This window comes from Adiantum capillus-veneris, chromosome 6 (genome assembly GCF_014529385.1).
Source record: "Adiantum capillus-veneris isolate H3 chromosome 6, ASM1452938v2, whole genome shotgun sequence".
Classification (NCBI taxonomy): Eukaryota; Viridiplantae; Streptophyta; class Polypodiopsida; order Polypodiales; family Pteridaceae; genus Adiantum; species Adiantum capillus-veneris.
The window spans coordinates 68,167,951-68,187,116 of NC_140936.1; the positions used below are offsets into that span (position 1 = coordinate 68,167,951).

The following is a 19,166-nucleotide window of genomic DNA, read 5'->3' on the forward strand; positions in this document are numbered from 1 at the left end:
GCCATGAAATATCAAGACCCTTACCTCTCATGTCTTCCAACAAGTTGTACGGAGCCATACCATGTCCAAGAGGGAAGTCTTGGAGGTTGATACGACGTCGAGTCCTCTTGGTTTCCTTGGTTCCCTTTGCCTTCTTGCCTTGTCCATGGTCACTCTGTGATGTGACTCCTTCTTTCTCTTTACCTTTTCCTCGGCCACGCTTAATTCCATTGGCTTCCATGTCAACCTCATTTGAATTTGTCACCTCTACCACATGCACATTTGGATCTGGCAAAGGTGGAACTCCTTCTACCCCTTGTGGAGGTGGTCTTGGTCCATTTGGCCTTTGTAGAAGCCTTGGTTGTTGACCAGTTCCTTCACCTGCATTCATCACTGGGTAATTCAAGTTAGGCCTCCATGGCTCCCCACGGGGCCAAGGACAATTATACATCCCGTGTCCAGACTCTCCGCAATTCCAACATTGCAAGACTCTCCTAGGTCGTGGATCTCGCTCTTCAGACTTCTTTGCTTGTCCCTTTGGACCTACAGCTTGTGCAAGGTGAATTGACAGGCTGCTTAAAGATTCGTTTAACTTCTCAATTACTTCCGCCGTTACCTCAGGAAGCTCCCTCGATGTTGATGCTTGTGACTTACCTTTGGGTCTAAGACCTTCTATTGGAACCTCTCCCCTTAAGCACTTGAGTTTCCTATACTTCTCAGCAGCCCTAGTTTCAGCTGCATCAAAAGTAGCAGGTGCACCCGCCTCAACTTTTACCTTAAGGTCAGGAAAGAGTCCGGCTATGAACCTCTCCTTCTTTAAAAATTCTGCACCATCACCAGGGTTAGCAACATTTCGTATCCATAGAGCCCAAAGACGTAGAAACTCTTGCTTGTACAAGTAGTAGTCATCTAAGTCTTTTTGCTTATGAGAAACAATGTCTTGCCATAGTTTTTGAGTGTTTTGGGGATCAAAGAAGTATCTCTTAAAACGATTCAAAACTTCTGTGTAATTCCCCTTAACTTCCTCAGGCAAAGAGTCAAACCAAGTACTAGCATCTTTCCTAAGGACCACCTCAAACATTTCTACACGTTCTTGATCGGTTACTATCCTCTTGATACGGCAAGACATCTTGAAATTTGCTAAAAATAATTCTGCATCCTCTCCAGGCTCTCCAAAGAAAAGAGGATATCCAGACATTTGGCGTTGGCTCTCCATTATTATGAAAGATTACAACACGAGTTACAATAAGGGATACAATAGAGATCTAGAACCACTCGCCTGCAAATGAAGAAGTGAGAAAATACCACTCTAGGTTTTCTTCTTCAGCTATCCAAGCTTCAATAAGGTCTCGATTTGTTTGATCAAAACAAAAGGGTAGACTATTGATGAGCTCTAAGAAGGGTTGAAATTCTTCAAAGCTAAGGCGATAAACAGAAATCTCTAGAACTTCATTTTCTGGATCCAAAAGAGCAACCACGTCCCAAGTGATAAATTGCACTTGCTCTACAATTCCCAATGCACAAGCGGTTTGTATAAAAACTAGATCTTCATGCTCGTCGAAGGCCGTGAGAAAGTAGCAATTGACTAGGAGCTCCTTTCCTTCGAGTTCCACACAGTCGGAGTGAGGCAACCTTCTCACAATTTCATAAAGAACATCCTCATCAAGTCCAGTCAAGTTTGCAAGATTTAAAGACTCCACTTGTGCTACAAAATTCCTGGACAAAAACTCCTTAGGATTATGGTTAAATCATTCAAAAGCATAAAGAGATTTACAATGTCTCTATGAACAAAGTGTCATAGAAAGTAGAGAAGGATGAGAATTTATACAAATTTGCAATCTTCTCTATGCTCTCTTTATTAAGACAAGCTCTGAATAGCTCCCTATCTCCTTTGTTGAAAGCGAAAGGAAGACTATTAATAAGACGCACATGAGGGAAAAATTCACCAAATGTGAGTCTATGAAGCATGAACTCTGGCCGCAAGTTTCCTGAAGAGTCTTCCTCAATGGTGAAATGCACTCGCCAAACGCCAAATTTCACTCTATTTACCAATCTTAGGGCACACACTAGTTGGATGAATGCGCGGTCTTCCTTAGTGCCCAACAACAAGAGGAAAATGGAATCCACGCGTAGGACCTTCCGTCTTAACTTCACCACCCTCTTGTTATGAGGGAGACGCCTTACTACTTGCTCCTGCAACTCAATTGGTAATAGAGCTAGATCTCTAAGGATTGAACTTTCACTGCACACACATTCCCAGTTAGAATAAATGATCGTTTTTTTGTTTCTTGTAACAACTTGGACAAAGAAAAAACAAACATACACACTACTTTGCCGGGCTGCATTTCATTTTAAAATAAAATGAACACATGTACATCAAAGGAAGTGTGGTAGTTGATGAGAGGTAGAATGACAGGGTTTGGTGATGCAAGAATTTCTCCTGCTCTTTGGGCACCAACATGAACACCATTCGTTGTTGAAAATGGATCTTTCTACTAATTGCAACGTTTATTCTAATGTGTGGAGTAAAATGAAAGGGAAAAACCTCTATTCTTGGGCCATTATCCATGGCCTATGCATGTCCTAATGCTTAAAACAAAACAAAAATATAGACGTCCAAACTAAGGTCGTACCTAATGAGAGGCAAAATAAAAGGATTTACTGAAGCGTTTATCTCGGCCAACCTAAGAGGACCTAAAATTCTACGAATGACACATTGAAATTGCAACTTAGTACTAACAATTATGTGTACCTTTTGCCGTGCAATGGGAATGAAGGGATCATACAAAGCTTCGTGATTCATGCAAACTACTTGACTATGCTAAAGGTTGATTCTACACAAAAATACACAAGCCGATCCTCAGTGGGGGCACCAATTTGAGGCGGTCCGGGGCGGGCAACAAGAAGAGTGGCCTCTAGACACCCTTCAAGGCTCCCGTGCTGCTCAATGGGGCTGGGGCACAACACAACACAAACCAAAGCAACAAACCCACCGCCAAATCCCAACTACACAAGGGGCACCACCTAGTTTAAGAGCGAACTAGGACGCAAAAGAGGAGAATCGTTAGAGCAACCCACAAACAAGCAAGGAATTACACTAACCCTAACACCAATGGAATACTCTCACACACTAAAACACGAGAGATAGAGATAGAGAGAGAGAGAGAGATAGAGAGAGAGAGAGAGATAGTGCTCGGGCTGCTTTGAAACGTATCGGCGATGATCAAGCAAACACAACTATATATTTAAGAAAGAGAGAGAAAGGGGGAGGGGATGCTTGTTGCATTAATACCTTCTTACAAATCTGTCATGACAAATCAAAGTGAGATTAGTACTTGTTCAACATAGCTTGCGTAAATTTCACCACAACACATCACTAGAAAAGCCACCCCAATCACTGTCTTAAGGCCAGGGGAGTCCTCTCCACCCTGTCGCCCTCTTACAGTATGTGGGATTTATGGCTAGATTGATGACAACACCAGAGACAAGCTATCAAGAACTTAAAAAAAAACCAAGACACTTACGCATCATTGTTGTCCATTACTTCACGTTGGAAGGGAGACAAAATATCCAAGATTAGTCCAAATCCACCCTCCTTGATTCAGCGAATGTTGGGCTTACACTAGTAGGAGAAATGATAGATTTGCTACTCTCAATTGAATGATCACTCTCTCTCTTACAATGGCATAGATTTCCCTTGCTAATCCCCTATTACAACACATGCACATGCATAAGACAATGAGCTTCCACTCAAGAGCTCCTTCTAGAGAGGTTGAGCTTGGCTTCTCAAGCTATAGCATAGTGCTCTTGCTTATGGCTTCCCCCTTTTATGCTAGCTACACCCTCCTTTTATAGCAATTTTGAAGGCTAGGGTTACTCCTCTAACCATGGTTGGGTTAGATTTTCAGCAATTTATCTAATTTCTTTTGCTTGGAATTATCAAGAAGTTGGTGGGGAAAGAGAGAGGAGAGAAATGGAGGTGATAGGACTTTTCATAGTGGGCTAGTGTTAGTAGAGTTAGTATTAATTTACAAATGGAATTGAATATTTACAATGGGAGTATCCATGTAGGATACAAATAAGGAAGAAAAACTCTTAAGAGGTAAGAAAAGGTGGATTTCTTACAAGGTTGATGCTGCAAGTGTCTTGAGTAGGGCCAATTTTGACGCTTGTTGACGGTCCACTAGCTTTGATGGTACATTTTTTCTCCACTCTTGACCTTCCTTGAGAGACAAGGTAATTGAAGCTGAGTAATCAACCACCATGATGCTGTCTTTTAAGAGAAGAGGCTGAATTTTGTGGTTTTTTGATAGATATGGGTAATTTGGAGGAGGAAAAATGAGACTAGGTGGTCAATTTTGGAATGGAATTGTGTGTGGGAGGTATGAGTTCACCATGGTTTCTCTTATTCTTCAAGGTTGAGGAGAAGGTGAGTAGTGTGCAGAGAGGAGTGGTGAGAGAGATGGGGATGATGAGTGGAGAAGTGTGTGTGAAAGAGGAAAATGATAAAGTGGAAGAGAGAGTGTGGCTGCATAGCATGGGAAAACTGGGGTCCACTAAAAAAATCATAGCTCACAGCTGGTAGCTCCAAAAATCATGAAAAAATTTGGGGTGATTATTTAGAGCGTGGGCTACATTTTCTCGTTTGACCACCGCTCCAAATTCGGAGTGGAGATAGGTGCCAAAATTCTCACCAAAAAGCCTGTTTTTAATGCCTGCAAAAGTCTTTTAGTGGTCCCCTCCTTTGTTGAATTTGTACAATGCATCCAAGAGTGAGCCCCCTTTGTCATATTATAATACAAAGCATTCAAGTTGCCCTTGACCCATGCATGGAGGAGGATTATTGGTGAAATAAGAAATATATACATGGTGGGACTAGTGTATGGACTATTCATGGACTTTAGCTCAATGAGCACATGGTGTTAGAATAATGAGTAAAAATAATAATAAAAATATGGAGGAGTTACGGATATGGAAAGATATTGGAATCATATGATATGGTCCCTCCTTGAATTATTTTTGGTGAAAGAGGAAAATGTATGCAAGTAAATAATATAATAAAAGTAACCAATGAGTAGAAATCAATTTTTGTTTTCACGAGGGTGAGGGTGAAAATGTGGGAGTGATTTGTATAAAGGAAAAATATGAGGTTAGAGTATGTACATATTGGCAATATATATATATATAATTATGGTGTAAGAGGATGAAAGAAGGTGTACATAGGTTTAATAAAACACACACCTAAGTAGAAATATTTAAATAAAATACCAAAATAATTATTAAAAATCCCTATATTTAGGTCATATATACAATGAAATATTTACACACAAAGAGGCCATAATATACTTTTATTTTTTTATTTTTTTTATTTTTTTTGGCTCACCTAGCCCAGTGACTAGCTAGCTGAGGGTTTTTAAGAAGATATGGGAAAAGTCCCGTGACTCACGCACGCCTATGTACAGTGAAATGGTAGGGATAGCCACAGTGTTTGGGTGATTTTGGTAGGGTGAGGTAATCTAGTATGGCAATTATGGAGAGCCGAAAAACGGCTATCAACGTTTATGATGAAAACCCCTTGGGATGTGAGGGAAACTTAACTCAAAGTGGTATTTACAGAAATCTTAGTTTCGGTGAGATGGCAGCTGTGGGGGGGGGGGGGGGGGAGAGAGAGAGAGAGAGAGAGAGAGAGAGAGAGAGAGAGATGTGGAGATGGGAAATTGGGCGGTGTAACTGACTAGCCATGGCTATATGTACCTCAATGGGTAGAATGGCCTCCTTTCCATATACCAGATGGAAAGTGGTGAAACCTAGTGATGTTCTAAATGTTGTGTTGTAGGCCCAAAGAGCGTTCATGAGATGATTATCTCAATCACTTGTGCGGTTATTGACTTGCTTTGTGATGATCTTACAGATCATGTTGTTTACCTTTACTACTAGAGCATTGCACTGTGGATAGTATGGGGTTGAGTGTCGGCGTGTGATGCCTAACTTTTTCATCAGTTCTCCCACCAAGTCCCCTCTAAAACCTGGCCCTCTATCAGATATTATCTCCAGAGGTGTGCCAAAACGGCAACAAATGTGCTCAAATATGAACTTTGCCACCTCTTGGGTTGTAATGCGTGTGGTGGCTGATGCTTCCGCCCATCGATTCATACAGTCTACACCAACTAGAATGTGCAGTTTACCTGATTGGGCCCTTGGTAAAGGACCAATTGCATCTATTTCCCACTTCTCAAACAGGCCATATGAGATGAGAGGAGTCTGTGGCTCATAGGTTAGTGTTTGATCATTGGATACTTGACAAGCTCGGCATGTTTTACACCAATGATGCACATCTCTGTTCAGACTAGGCCAAGAGAATCCTGCCTGTAGAATCTTCATACTAGTAATATTTAGAGCAAAGTGGACGCCACAAACACCGTCATGGAAACTTTAGATTACCTCCATGATTTCACTGGAGATTGGCACTCACCTGAGAATCTGGTCTTTGCCCTTACAGTACAAGGTGTTGTTTATAAGGAGGTATCTTGTTGCCTTTTGGACAAGCCATTGTTCCTGGCCCTTTGTATACCCTTCAGGACATTCTCCTATATCTAAGAGGATGATGCTATCAAGCATAGCATCACTACCCCGAAAGAGGGGCAGCTTCAGTTTGATTGCTCCTATGGGAACATCTTGTATTCTTTCCTTGGCTAGAGCATCTGCTTCTTCATTTTTTGAGCTAGGGATATGAAATAACCACACTGCTTCAATCATTCTTAAAAGATTCTCAACTTGGCATAATTGGCCAAGCAAAACCTGATTTTTACAAACCCAAGTGCTATTTATCTGTTTAATCACAAGCATGGCATCGCCAAACACATTTAGGCGTTGAACCCCTCTCAAAACACATTGTTCTAATCCAAGAATTAGGGCCGTGTACTCTGCTTCATTGTTGGAGGGGGAGTGTAGCAGCTGCCGAATAGAGAATACCTTTTTCTTTTGCTCATTGAAAATGACGATGCCAGCTGGTCCACTATTCTTTTGTAAGCTCCAACAAAGAAAAGAGAGTGAGCTTCTTCTAGATTAGGAATTTCCACCATTGGTGTCACTCCTTTTCCTTCTGTGTTGACCTTTAGCTTCTTCTCATAGTGACGATCGGTAAGAATACCTGCTAGACTAGATCTGGTGGAGTTTTCCACTTGCATAGTTTAATCAAACTCTTGTAATCTAATGAGCCACTTAGAGATTCTATATTAGACATCCATGTGTTGCATCACATACGGAAAAGACCTCTTCCATTGTTAGAATTACAAAGGGTCTACACAATAAATAAGCGGAACTTTGTAGTGGCACTTACTGCTTGGTTTTCAGTAGGTGGTGGAGGTAGTGGTGGAATGAGAAGTTGTGGTGGTGGTGGTTGTACGGGTGATCGAAGGATTTGGACCGGTGGAATCAGCTCTTGTTGCCTGAGTGGTGGTGGTCCCACCCTTGGTGGAGAGATCTGATTCTTCCTTCCTCCTCTATTGAAGTTCTGCCTTCTTGGATGAGGACAGTAGTACATGCCATGGTCGTCATCTCCATAGCTGTAACAATTGTAGTCTTGATTCTATCTTTGGTGCCCTCTTCCTTGCTCTGGATTTCTAGCAGGTGCATGCACTTTCTGCACCAGATGTACTGAAAGATTCTCTAACTGGCTGGTGATTTGGTTGAGCAGGTCTTGTTGATCTTCAGTCGGTTCCTGTGGCTGATTCCTCTGGACGGCTGCTACAAGTGCGGCTAGGTGTGGTCGGGCCCTACTCGGTTCCTCTTCCTTGGTAGTTCCAGGACGGGCAAAAATCCTACGGGCCATCAAAAGTATTATGCTAAATTAGCGAAAAGATACTATGGTCCTTTTCAAATCTTAAACCCAATCAATGACATGGATTATCAACTCAAGTTTCCCAACCATTGGCTCATACACAATGCATTTCATGTGAGCCTACTTAAGCCCTACAAAGGAGAGCCACCAAGAGAACCAATTATTGAAGACCCTCCAATAATCGAAGACCAAGAAGAGGTGCTACAACCCGAATCTATCCTTCAGCATGAAGACAAGGTACTATGGCATGATAAGATCATTTGACAGTATCTTATTAAGTGCAAAAAATATCCTTTTGAAGATGATAGATGGATGCAAGGAATACAGCTTAAGGATAGTATGAACCTTGTGAATGCTTATAATACTGCACTAGAGTAAGCAAATGTACATGCTTTTTAAATGAACAATTTTTTTTTCTTATAAGACTAATCCTCTTTTGTGCACAAATTTAAATAGTATGCATGCTTAGAATCATGTTTGTGATGATGACGACGTCACTCAGACACCAAGTAGAATTTGTTACTCTACTTTGGGAGTATGATATGGACTAAAGAGCAGACATACTTGCGGTAGCTATGTCTCCCAATTCATTCTTAAATGATGTCACAGGGCGAAAAGGGATCCTCTACCCGCTAAGAAACATAGACTAATGACTAAGACTTTATCTCTTCTACCTCATAATCGAGGACGACTATGATTTCAAGAGAGAGGTATTGTTCATAAAATCTAATATCTAACCAGCCCAAATGATTTTCTCATACTAAACTGATATTTAATGTGGGTGAATAAACGGGAACAAGGGTTAAAATATAGGCGTGTGCTTATGGATCTGTCTCAACACGGAGCCAAGGTTAAAGGGGTCCAAATGAGAGATGGTATGTTAAAGAGAAATGTTGCCGAATGGAGCTTAAAGACCTTAGGGTTAGCTTCATTAAAGACCTCCAAAAGTTAGTGTTAAAAGTCCTTTGACCATAAGCAAGCTAAGGCTGACCGTGAGGTGGGAACCCTACCCAAGCATGAGATGCTTGTCGGCTTGCTAATTAAGTGCTTAAAGTGTTTGTGAGAACCTTGCTCAAGCTTGAGGTGCTTCTCATGCTTAAATGACTAAGGTTCTTGAAGTGTTCAATTCAAACATAAACTCTCAAGAGGCATAAACAGTTTCCATGCTTAATTGACTAGGTGCTTGAAGTGTTCAATTCAAACATGATATCTTAAGAAGCATAAAAGACACATGTCCAAATGATCTTCCACATGTGGCCCTCATGATGTGCTTGAATCCTATTGGATAGGCTTTAAATGAGTCCAATGAGAATTTAGATGCATAAAAATAAATAATTAAGTTCTTTCTCTCAAAGAGGAAAAAGAGGACACATGTCCAAATGATATAATTAAATAATACAAAAGAGAGATATATATATATAGAGAGAGGGGGGGGGGGGGGGGGGACCAAGCATGAGAGGGGGGTATACTCTCCCACACACACACACACACACACGCACACACACACATTCTATCATTGTGTGGAATGCAAAGTGCAAGAGCTCCATCTCCTTCTCCAAGCTTGTTGAGAAGTGGAGAGCCTACTCCAACACTCTTGGCTATGGAACGCAAATCCAACCAAGAGCCATGCTTCAATGCTTAAGCTTGCCATCTTCATCATCTTCATTACTATGCTATTATGCTATGCTAAGCAAGAAGATTGATGATAAGTGAGGAACTATTTCTTTCTCCTATGGATGATTCTTCTTCCTCTTCCCTACCCTCATTCCCCGCTAGCTCTCTCCACCTTCGAAGGTGTTTGAGGCCTTGGGACTGAGGCTTGGGATAGTTAATGCTTTTTGCAAATTTTATGTTATGCTTGTGATGCATGAATCTTTTCATCTTCATTGCATCACTTAGGTCACAAGGAACACAAAGATTGTATTGTATCAAATCTCTCTTGATGGGAGAATCTATAATACAAACACCTTTTGGAGGGGGGACCGCCTCCAAGTAAATCCGGTCCTCAACTATTGTCATGTTTTCTAATACTCTCTCTCTCTCTCTCTCTCTTTTGCAAAATTATTAATCATGCCAAGTTAATTAAGTACTATGTTTATGTTGCTACCATCAATTTAAGTTCACCCTCTATGTTCCCAAAGTAACCTCACAAAAATGCTCACTCTAATTCTCTTAATTCCTCTATTCTTAATTTTCATAGGCCATTTCCATTACACGACATGAGTGAAGATATAAAAGACGAAGAGACCATGACCAGACGATGAATATAGAAGAGATCCTATCACCACAAACAATTGCTAGGAGAACATTCGTATGTGAGGAAGGATAAATAGATGATGATGGAGATCGTAAAAGACATGATCAACATTATGATGGAGATCCTAATCGACAGGATGGAGAAAGATGGTAAACAAGTTAACGCAACAGTCGACATGATGACAAAAGATGATGATCAACTTGAGAGAAGTTATAGAAGACAAAGAGACCATGAAAAACATTGTAAATATAGAAGAGATCATAGCACCATAGACAATTTGCTAGGATTGTTGGTATCAATGGCTATGGTGGATAAGCCTCTGCTCCACTCATGATAAGAGAAAAGTTGAAGTAGTTAGAGAAACTAATTACACACTAATGACACAATGCAATAATAGTATCAACTTGTCACTAACACTAGATTATTAGATTAACTTCCTAAGAGATTAAAAGCCTCTTATATATACACCACAAATAGTGTTTACGCATCTCCAAAGGGAAAGATACTCTTTGACACTTGACCATTTCACATGATCCTTCACATAGCATCACGTGGATCCACATCGCTTCATATGGCTCATCACACGGGAGTGCATGCAAAGCAATCTACACGGCTTGAAGGTGTATAAAAATTCTTCTGGTGCAACAAATACCACACCCCAATAATCCTCCTCTTGTGGATTTTGTTGCACAAGATATGGTAGTAGCACTCACACAAAACTGCCTCTCCTAAAAACACACAAAGGGCGAGGTACACAAAGTCTTCCCTAGCATAAAAGGCATAGATGCACAATTCTCCCCTAGAGCACAAATAGGTAGAATGAATACAAAACCTCCTCTACTCTTGCCATGTGGATGCATGTGATGCCCTAAAAGCTGTGTGAAGGGTCATGTGAAAAGGCCAAGATACTCATTGACCCTTGATTCTTTCACACGGCCCTTCACATAGATTTTAGGGCATCACATGCATCTACATGGCTTCACATGGACTTGCACACAAGGCAATCTATATGGCTAGAGGGTGCTCACAAATTCTTGTAGTGCAACAAATCCCACACTCAACAAGGAAAACGTCCATATGTGAAGAAAGAGATGATGGAGATTGTGGCCAACATGATGATAGAAGATGGTAAAGAAGTGAAGGTGCCAGCCGACACAATGGCAGAAGATGATGATAGAGATTGTAATCGACATGATTAACATGACCTTGAGATTGCGATCGACGTGAGAGAAGGTATAAAACGCAAAAAGACCATGACAGAGAGGATGAATATAGTAGAGATCACAACACTGCATCCGATTTGGTAGGGAAATGCATGCATGTGGGAAAATAGATGGTGATGGAGATCGCAATCGACCTAATGGTAAAAGATGGTAAAGAAGTGAATGTGGTAGTTGACATGATGATAGAAGATGATGATAGAGATTTCAATAGAAATGATCAACATGATCATGGAGATGGCGATAGACATGAGAGAAGGTATAAAATACAAAGAGACTATGACAAAGGGGATGACTATGGAATAGATCGCAACATAGTAGCCATTTTGCCAAGTCGACATGTGCATGTGGGTAAAGAGATGATGATGCAGATTGCAGTCCACATGATCAAGATCGATTTCGATATGAGAGAAGGTATTAAATACAAAGAGACCATGAGACAGGGGATGAATATAGAGAGATCATAACCATAGGGATGATGATCTAAGGACTCATAGAGAGCATGATGACGATGATGAACACAAAGAGCAAATCCATGATGAGATTTTGACTTAGGGGTTGTTGGAGCAACGTATGTGGGTTCCCCCTTGGCCGCTTGATCAGCTCATAGCGCTATCGCAAACCCTACTACAACTACATCTGAGCCTCCCCTATGGCATCCAACTAGCCTGCCTCCCCCCCTTCTCACTCTCCTCTAAATCTCCTCTGGCATAGATAAGTACTGGAGTGCATTGAGTTGGAAATCCCCACTGACATATGCAATGCAACGAGTCAATTTAATCAAAGCAGAGATTCACGCTCTAGCTTATCTTTGAACAACCCAACAATGCACTCAGGGAAAAACGAGTCATTGTAGCCAGGTAGAGAAGGGCCACATAGTAGGTTATAAAATCATCCACACTAGGTTAAAATAATATCTTTAGATACTCTAAAGATTCCTCTCCCCTTCCCCTTTTCACCTTCGTCTACTGTTAGACTTCCCTCTTGTATCCTACCTCCCAATGCGTCCCTACGAGCCTCCACCTTAGCTTCCCCTACCACTCATGGAGTTGCACCTACAAAGCAAGCCCCACCAACATCATCTCCACTAGGATGAGAGAGAGAGAGAGAGAGAGAGAGAGAGAGAGAGAGAGAGAGAGAGAGAGAGAGAGAGAGAGAGACAAAGCAAGCCCCACCAACATCATCTCCACTAGGATGAGAGAGAGAGAGAGAGAGAGAGAGAGAGAGAGAGAGAATTGGGAAGAGAGGAGCATTGCATGCATGTGGCTTGCCTCCCCCCTTCTCACTCTCCTCTAAATCTCCTCGGGCATCGAGTAGTAGGTTATAAAATCATCCACATTGGGTTAAGAATAAAATCTTTAGATACTCTAAAGATTCCTCTCCCCTTCCCTTTTTCGCCTTCATTTTCTGTTGCTCTTCCCTCCTGTATCCTACCCTCAGCACTATATGGCATATGCACCTTCAAATGGGATCAAGGCTGGAGGTGAGAATGGTGAGGCGCACGCGCTGTAGGCCGTGCGATCGAACTGCCCGAGTTTACAAATTTGTGCGATCCGAAATTACAAGATTGCGCGGCCCGAATTTACAAAACTGTCCTGAATTTACAAATTGGCGTGCATTTACATATGTGGCATTGAAATGCCACATATTTCAATGATTGCATGCGGGCGTGGTGGTTAGAGCACATGCAACGCATGGGGGAGGTCGTGGGTTTGAGGCTCAAGGTGCGGACCCGAATTTACCTATTGGCCCGAATTTACGTGTTGGCCCGAATTTACAAAAACGCATTCAACGGCTCGAATGACCCCCACCATTGATCCCCGTGCCAAATAGGGCGGAGGGTATCCTACCTCTCGACGCGTCCCTACGAGCCTGCACCTGAGCTTCCCAACGTTTCTCATTCTCTCGAGAGGCATCGTCTCCTATTTATGCATTAAAAATCACCTTGGTAGTTTCTATTCAATTAAAATAGTTTTGCGAGTGTTTAGTCGGACTTTCGCTGCCTTGGGCTACTAAAGCATAAACTGACACAGATTGTAAAACAACTTCAGCTCCAGCGGCGGTGTCACTTGGCCCCCACCCCCGCCACTCTTTTCGGCGACAGCGCCCGCTCGCGCGCACACACTCCCTCTCTCTCTTTCACACACAGACACACAGAACGATGCGGGGAGTAAGTCGCAGGCTGGCCTCCACTTCTTCAAGTTTACTAGTTCGGCAATACCGTAACTTGTCAGCTTTGCCTGAGTGCAAATCCTCAGAGGGTCTCTCCTCTCATGACTACATGCATCTTGAAAGTACTCACAGCGCCCACAAGTAAGTTCTTTTGTGTGTATATCTCTGTTTTGAACATTGAATTTGAAAAATTCTGGGCTCGCTTCTCTCAGAATTGAATGGATACAAGGAAATGATGCTATTATTGTATGATACCTCCATATATGGAAGCAGGCAAGTGATGTTATCTGTTGCTAGTAATAGGCATATTTCATATGTACTTTACAGCGGTGACAAGCTCACAATGATGTGTCACATGGCGTGCCTAGTTGCCATAGACATAATTAGAACTGATACAATTCTCAAGCAATTTTTCTTCATGATGCAAATTGTATGTGCTTATTGCACATTGAGCATCCGCCTTTTTTATTCCATGGAGGAAGAAGAAAAAGGCTTGGAAACGAAAAGTGTTGATGGTTTTTAATGGTGAGAGGAACTCTCACATTGGGTGTTGCAGTAACCTTGCAACTCCTTCCATGATGGCAGTCAAGGTGTCTGCAGTTCACATTGGTAGTGATACTAAGGGACAATGGCCTTAAAAAGTTCGTGCCATTGAGATCAAAATTATACTCTCTGTGGATGTCTACAATACTGCTTTTGGGAGTCTCTCTGCCAAAAAGGCTTGTGAGCGGAGGTTGTGTCTGTTTGCTTTGTAATCAAGTCTCACTGTGATGATGCATACTGAATACCCAAATGGCTAGTATGACACAAGCTTGGCCTCCCTACATGTGCTCCTCACTTCTAGACTGCGGGTGTAGTTGTTCCAAGGTCCAGCTTGAGATATTGGACAAGGCTAGTTCAGTTTTTGTACGGAATCCCCTTGACTTCATAATTCATTATGATGGAGACAAGGTAGTCCAACTAAGTAGTAGTCTTGGTATTTTTGTATATTTTAAGGATTTTGGGATCACACCCCTATGGTAGTCGGTAAAATTTGTATTTTGATCTTGAGGACCGTGCGCTTGAGATGACCTTTTGTATGTATGTATGTATGTATCTATGTATTTGTATGTATGCATGGATGGACGGACGGACGGACGTATGCATGTATGCATGTATGTATCTATGTATGCATGCATGCATGGATGGACGTACATACGTATGTATACATATCTATGTGTCTACGTATACATATCTATGTGTCTACGTGTGTGCGCGCACACACACACACACACACACACACACACACACACACACACACACAGAGAGAGAGAGAGAGAGAGAGAGAGAGAGAGAGAGAGAGAGAGAGAGAGAGAGAGAGAGAGAGAGAGACGTATGATGAATGCTTGCAGCTATCATCCCATACCAACTGTGTTTGCGCGAGGTAAGGATGTAAAGGTTTGGGATCCGGAAGGCCGGGAGTATCTTGACTTCCTTTCTGCATACTCTGCAGCAAACCAGGTTTACTCTCTCTTCAAATCTTGAGAATCTTTCTTACACCTCAACCATCTTCTTGTCGAAAATTTACAAACACAAACGAAGCCCCTTGGTTATGCTTGCAGGGACACTGTCATCCAAAGGTGATCAATGCATTGAAAGAACAAGCGGATACTCTAACACTGAGCTCTAGAGCCTTTTACAATGACAAATTTCCTCTTTTTGCCAAGAAGCTGTCTACCATATTTAAGTACGACATGGTGCTACCTATGAATACGGGCGCTGAAGGTGTTGAGACTGCGCTTAAGCTGGCCCGGAAATGGGGCTATGAGAAAAAGGGCATCGAAAAAGACAAAGTAAGCATAAATTTTGAATTTTTGATTTATGCGATCTGACTGTGTACAAGAGAGAGAACAAATACATTGCTTTTTCTCCCTCCCTAGTACAATTTTCTTTTTCCCTTCAACACACACCCGGGGTGCCTGTTGAAAGTGGGAAGGAAATTGGTGTTTTTTTTGGGGGGAAGGTGGGGGGGGGGGGGGGTTTCTTTTTCTTCCAATTATCACTTCTGAAGCATAGTTGGGCATGGGCTCTGTACCATTTTGCAAGATCCCAAGGAGGCCTCAGGTTTAGCAAGGGAACCTGTTTAAATATTGACTAAATACATTGTTTCAAACTTTGGGTCCCTTTAGAATTGAGGTTTTCATCTTTCTGCTGGTATGTATTTATGTCCAGCCAAATCGGTACAAGTAATCTCATCTTTATGTGTATTGTACAGGCTATTATCATTTCCTGCTGTGGTTGTTTTCATGGCCGCACATTGTCTGTAATTTCGATGAGCTGCGACAATGAAGCCGTCAATGGCTTTGGTCCTCTTATGGGAGGCCTTCTTAAAGTGGACTATGGGAATGCAGATGCGCTTGCGAAGCTGCTGGAAGGTAGGCAATGGGTATTAGCAAGAGAGGAATTAATTGTAATTACAAGATTATTCTGCTGATCCTAAACTTTGTTTGTTCGTACATAACAGAGCACGGAAATAATGTTGCTGGGTTTTTGTTCGAGCCGATCCAGGGTGAGGCTGGGGTAAGTTGTCTTTGTAGACATTATGGTTTGCTGTTGCTTTGGCATCATGTAGGTCAAGCTCATTGTAAGATCCATGGGGTACGCTACTGTTTTGGCAGGTTATTGTACCTCCTGATGGTTATTTGAAGAGAGTTCGTGATTTGTGTTCAAGGCACAATGTCTTGATGATTGCGGATGAGATCCAAACAGGCTTAGCACGAACAGGAAAGATGCTCGCTTGTGATTGGGAGGGTGTGCGTCCTGATGTTCTGGTAAGAATTGGCGCCTGAATGTTTTTTGATTTGGTTCCTTATCTCTCTTGGTTGCTGAGGACTTTTTTTCTCGGTGCAAGATTTTGGGCAAGGCACTTGGGGCTGGCGTATTGCCAGTCAGTGCAGTGCTTGCTGACAAGGAGATCATGCTTTGTATTAGGCCGGGCGAGCATGGAAGGTGAGTTACTTCTCATTTGCTCTCCACACACATTACACCACAAGCCTCCCCTCCCCCCTTTTCCACTCCTTCAAAAAGAATGAAAAGGAACGGGAAAATGACTACTCTGCTTTGGGCAATAGATTGTGTCTTTTTTTCTGTCGGTTTTGTTTTGTTTTGGAATACAGTGTCAGGTTAGGGGAAAATCTTTATTCCACAAATCCCTTTAAGCCAATTATTAAGTGGAAAATTTGCAAATTCAACTATATCTTTAGCTATATTTACACTTTCTTACGAAACGCAAGCGGAATTGTTATTCATCTTGTTTTGTCACTTTCTCATACAGCATGCCCATTTTTAAAAATTGTGTTTGCCACTTCAACTTACTGATTTGAGCTTCTTTTGGTAGTTATTTAAATTTTAGAGCTTGTGTGTTTTGCATCTCCTTTTTCTCTTCGCATCTTATTCTGCTGGCTCTATTTGCTTTATGACAACAATGAAGCACACTCTTCGCTTTGTATGACTTGCAGCACATTTGGTGGCAACCCATTGGCAAGCGCAGTAGGCATTGCTGCCCTTGAAGTCATCCAAGAGGAAAGCCTAGCTGAAAAGTAAGAGCTTTCACTTTTGATTATTAGCAATTGTAGTGAAACAGGCTTTAGACAACACTGCTTATCCTTGAAATCATTTCTTGCAGAGCTGCGATTTCAGGAGAAGAGCTGAGAGGGCTTTTGCGAGAGGTTCAAAAGGCACATCCCACTCTGATAAAGGAGGTCCGTGGGCGAGGCTTATTAAATGCAATTGAGATGGATCCAGCTGGTCTTGGCACTACCACTGCATATGATGTGTGCCTTAGCTTGAAAGAGAGAGGGATTTTAGCAAAACCGACGCATGATACAGTGATCAGGCTGTCCCCTCCACTGACAATCAGGTAAATTAATGTTTCAAATGTTATTATGAGCCTGTTCGGCTTTCCAAAGGAAGGACTATGTGATGGGGGACAAATTTTTTAGCCTTGGGGGTGCACTTATAAGAAACCATCTATATTAAGTGGGTTCAAATGGTCTTAAAAAAGCCCCTGTACTTGCATATTGTGAGACAATAAAGTGACCCCTTTTTTCAGCTAAACTTATAAGAAACCATCTATATATAGCGGGTTCAAATGGTCTTAAAAAAGCCCCTGTACTTGCATTTTGTGAGACAATAAAATGACCCCTTTTTTCAGCTTAACTTGTGGGTTTTTTCTATTTTACAATTAAAAAACCCCTTTTGAAATAGAATATCTTTTATGAATCAAAGTATCCCTCCTTTTGAACACACATCGTACACTAATATTTTTTGAGGTGCACCCCTCGAATTTTTGTGCCAAGTCCAAAATGATGATGAGTATTGACGTGTTTTGTGTCTCAACTTAACAATTAGTTTACAATGACTATTTATTAAGGAATTAAATGCTTTCTCTTTTTTCTCTCCTAAAGAAAGAATGATGAGATTTCTTTCATGATTTTTTTGTGGAAAACTTTGTAATCTTGTGATGTAGGCACACCAACAAAAAATCATTCATGATGAAACTGTTTTCTTTCCGTTCTTTTTGTGAAGATTTCATTCAAAGGTAGGCCATTTTAATTTTATTAACCTGGTTCATTTTGGGTCTTGTTTTGGGAATAGGTCAAGTCATCTTCAAGCAGCAACCAAGGCTTTGCAGGATGTCTTAGAGCAAGAAGTGAACACTCGGTGTGTGCCGAAAGTGGGAATGCATTCGCAATCTACAGAAACTGCAAGCAAGCCATGCCATCGATGTGGCCGCTACTTGTGAAAGCCTCCACTAGCTGCGATGCGGGGGGTTTTCTTTATTCTATCAGGTGAATCAAAGAGTGACGACTCCAGAAACTTCCTTTGGAAGTATTCTTCTGGATCATTACAGGTTAAATTAGCACTCTGCAAGTGCATTTTCTCCTTTGTTTGGAGGCAGTGGCTTGTTCAGCTTGGATGTGCATGTCTCCTCTTGTACATGTGACTCTTTGCAAATGTAACCCCCGACAAATGTATGATTCCTACACAGTTAAGATGCAACCTTCTGTATAAGACTATAGTTCAACTACAGGATATACTTGTTTGCTCTAGAACTCGAGGCTCCATTGGGCTTCTCTGGAAAAAAGAAATCCCCAAAATTGGCTGCAAGAAATTACATTTCAAGCTGGAAATTTTACTTGCTAATTGCAACTATTTTGTCATTGTTATCTTTCTTTAATAGCTTGAAAGGTTTTTTTTACGCTTTATGATATTCAAAATCGTTTTTCGAACTCGTAAAATTATGATCAAGTTTTTGCTCATTTATGATTGTTTTGGACCTTTTGATAGAAACAGAAATGAGTTGTAAACTTGATAATATAATTGTACTTGTAAATGACTCCTCTTGGCCTCTACAAGCCTCTTCTCTAAGTGACACGGGTGAGGTGGGGTGGGGTGGGAGGGAGTTAAGGGTGGGGGTGCATTTGGTAGTTGTGAGCAAAATCAAATCCGAGGATCTAGAGCCCCGAATTTACCAAATTTTCTTAAATTTACATCCAACTACATAAACAATACCTCCATTATTTTCAAGAAGCATGCATGGTTGAAGGGGGCGTAGACCCTAATTTATGTTCTGCCCCCAATTTGCAACATGTGAATCAGATGTACAGCCTGCACATCCTCAACTATTGGTCCCCTTCCACTCTGCTTGTGTCACTTG

The 19,166-nt window shown here is 41.6% G+C and overlaps 1 protein-coding gene across 1 annotated transcript; it reads left to right on the forward strand.

Annotated features, from left to right (window-relative positions):
• Window positions 1-13,332: 13,332 nt before the first annotated feature.
• DELTA-OAT (ornithine-delta-aminotransferase) lies at window positions 13,333-18,661 on the forward strand. The gene is made up of 10 exons (XM_086514383.1): window positions 13,333-13,609; window positions 14,860-14,968; window positions 15,070-15,300; window positions 15,723-15,882; window positions 15,972-16,027; window positions 16,126-16,278; window positions 16,359-16,456; window positions 16,966-17,046; window positions 17,133-17,366; window positions 18,104-18,661. The coding sequence occupies exons 1-10, from the start codon at window positions 13,458-13,460 to the stop codon at window positions 18,249-18,251; spliced, it is 1,422 nt and encodes a 473-aa protein (XP_086370509.1). The 5' UTR covers window positions 13,333-13,457; the 3' UTR covers window positions 18,252-18,661.
• Window positions 18,662-19,166: the final 505 nt, after the last annotated feature.

Excerpts from the sequence above, each read along its gene's own strand:
- DELTA-OAT (XM_086514383.1), top strand. The coding sequence starts at position 13,458 with ATGCGGGGAGTAAGTCGCAGGCTGGCCTCCACTTCTTCAAGTTTACTA. Across the intron at positions 14,969-15,069 it reads CATACTCTGCAGCAAACCAG|GGACACTGTCATCCAAAGGT; the intron begins GTTTACTCTCTC and ends TTATGCTTGCAG. Across the intron at positions 15,301-15,722 it reads AGGGCATCGAAAAAGACAAA|GCTATTATCATTTCCTGCTG; the intron begins GTAAGCATAAAT and ends TGTATTGTACAG.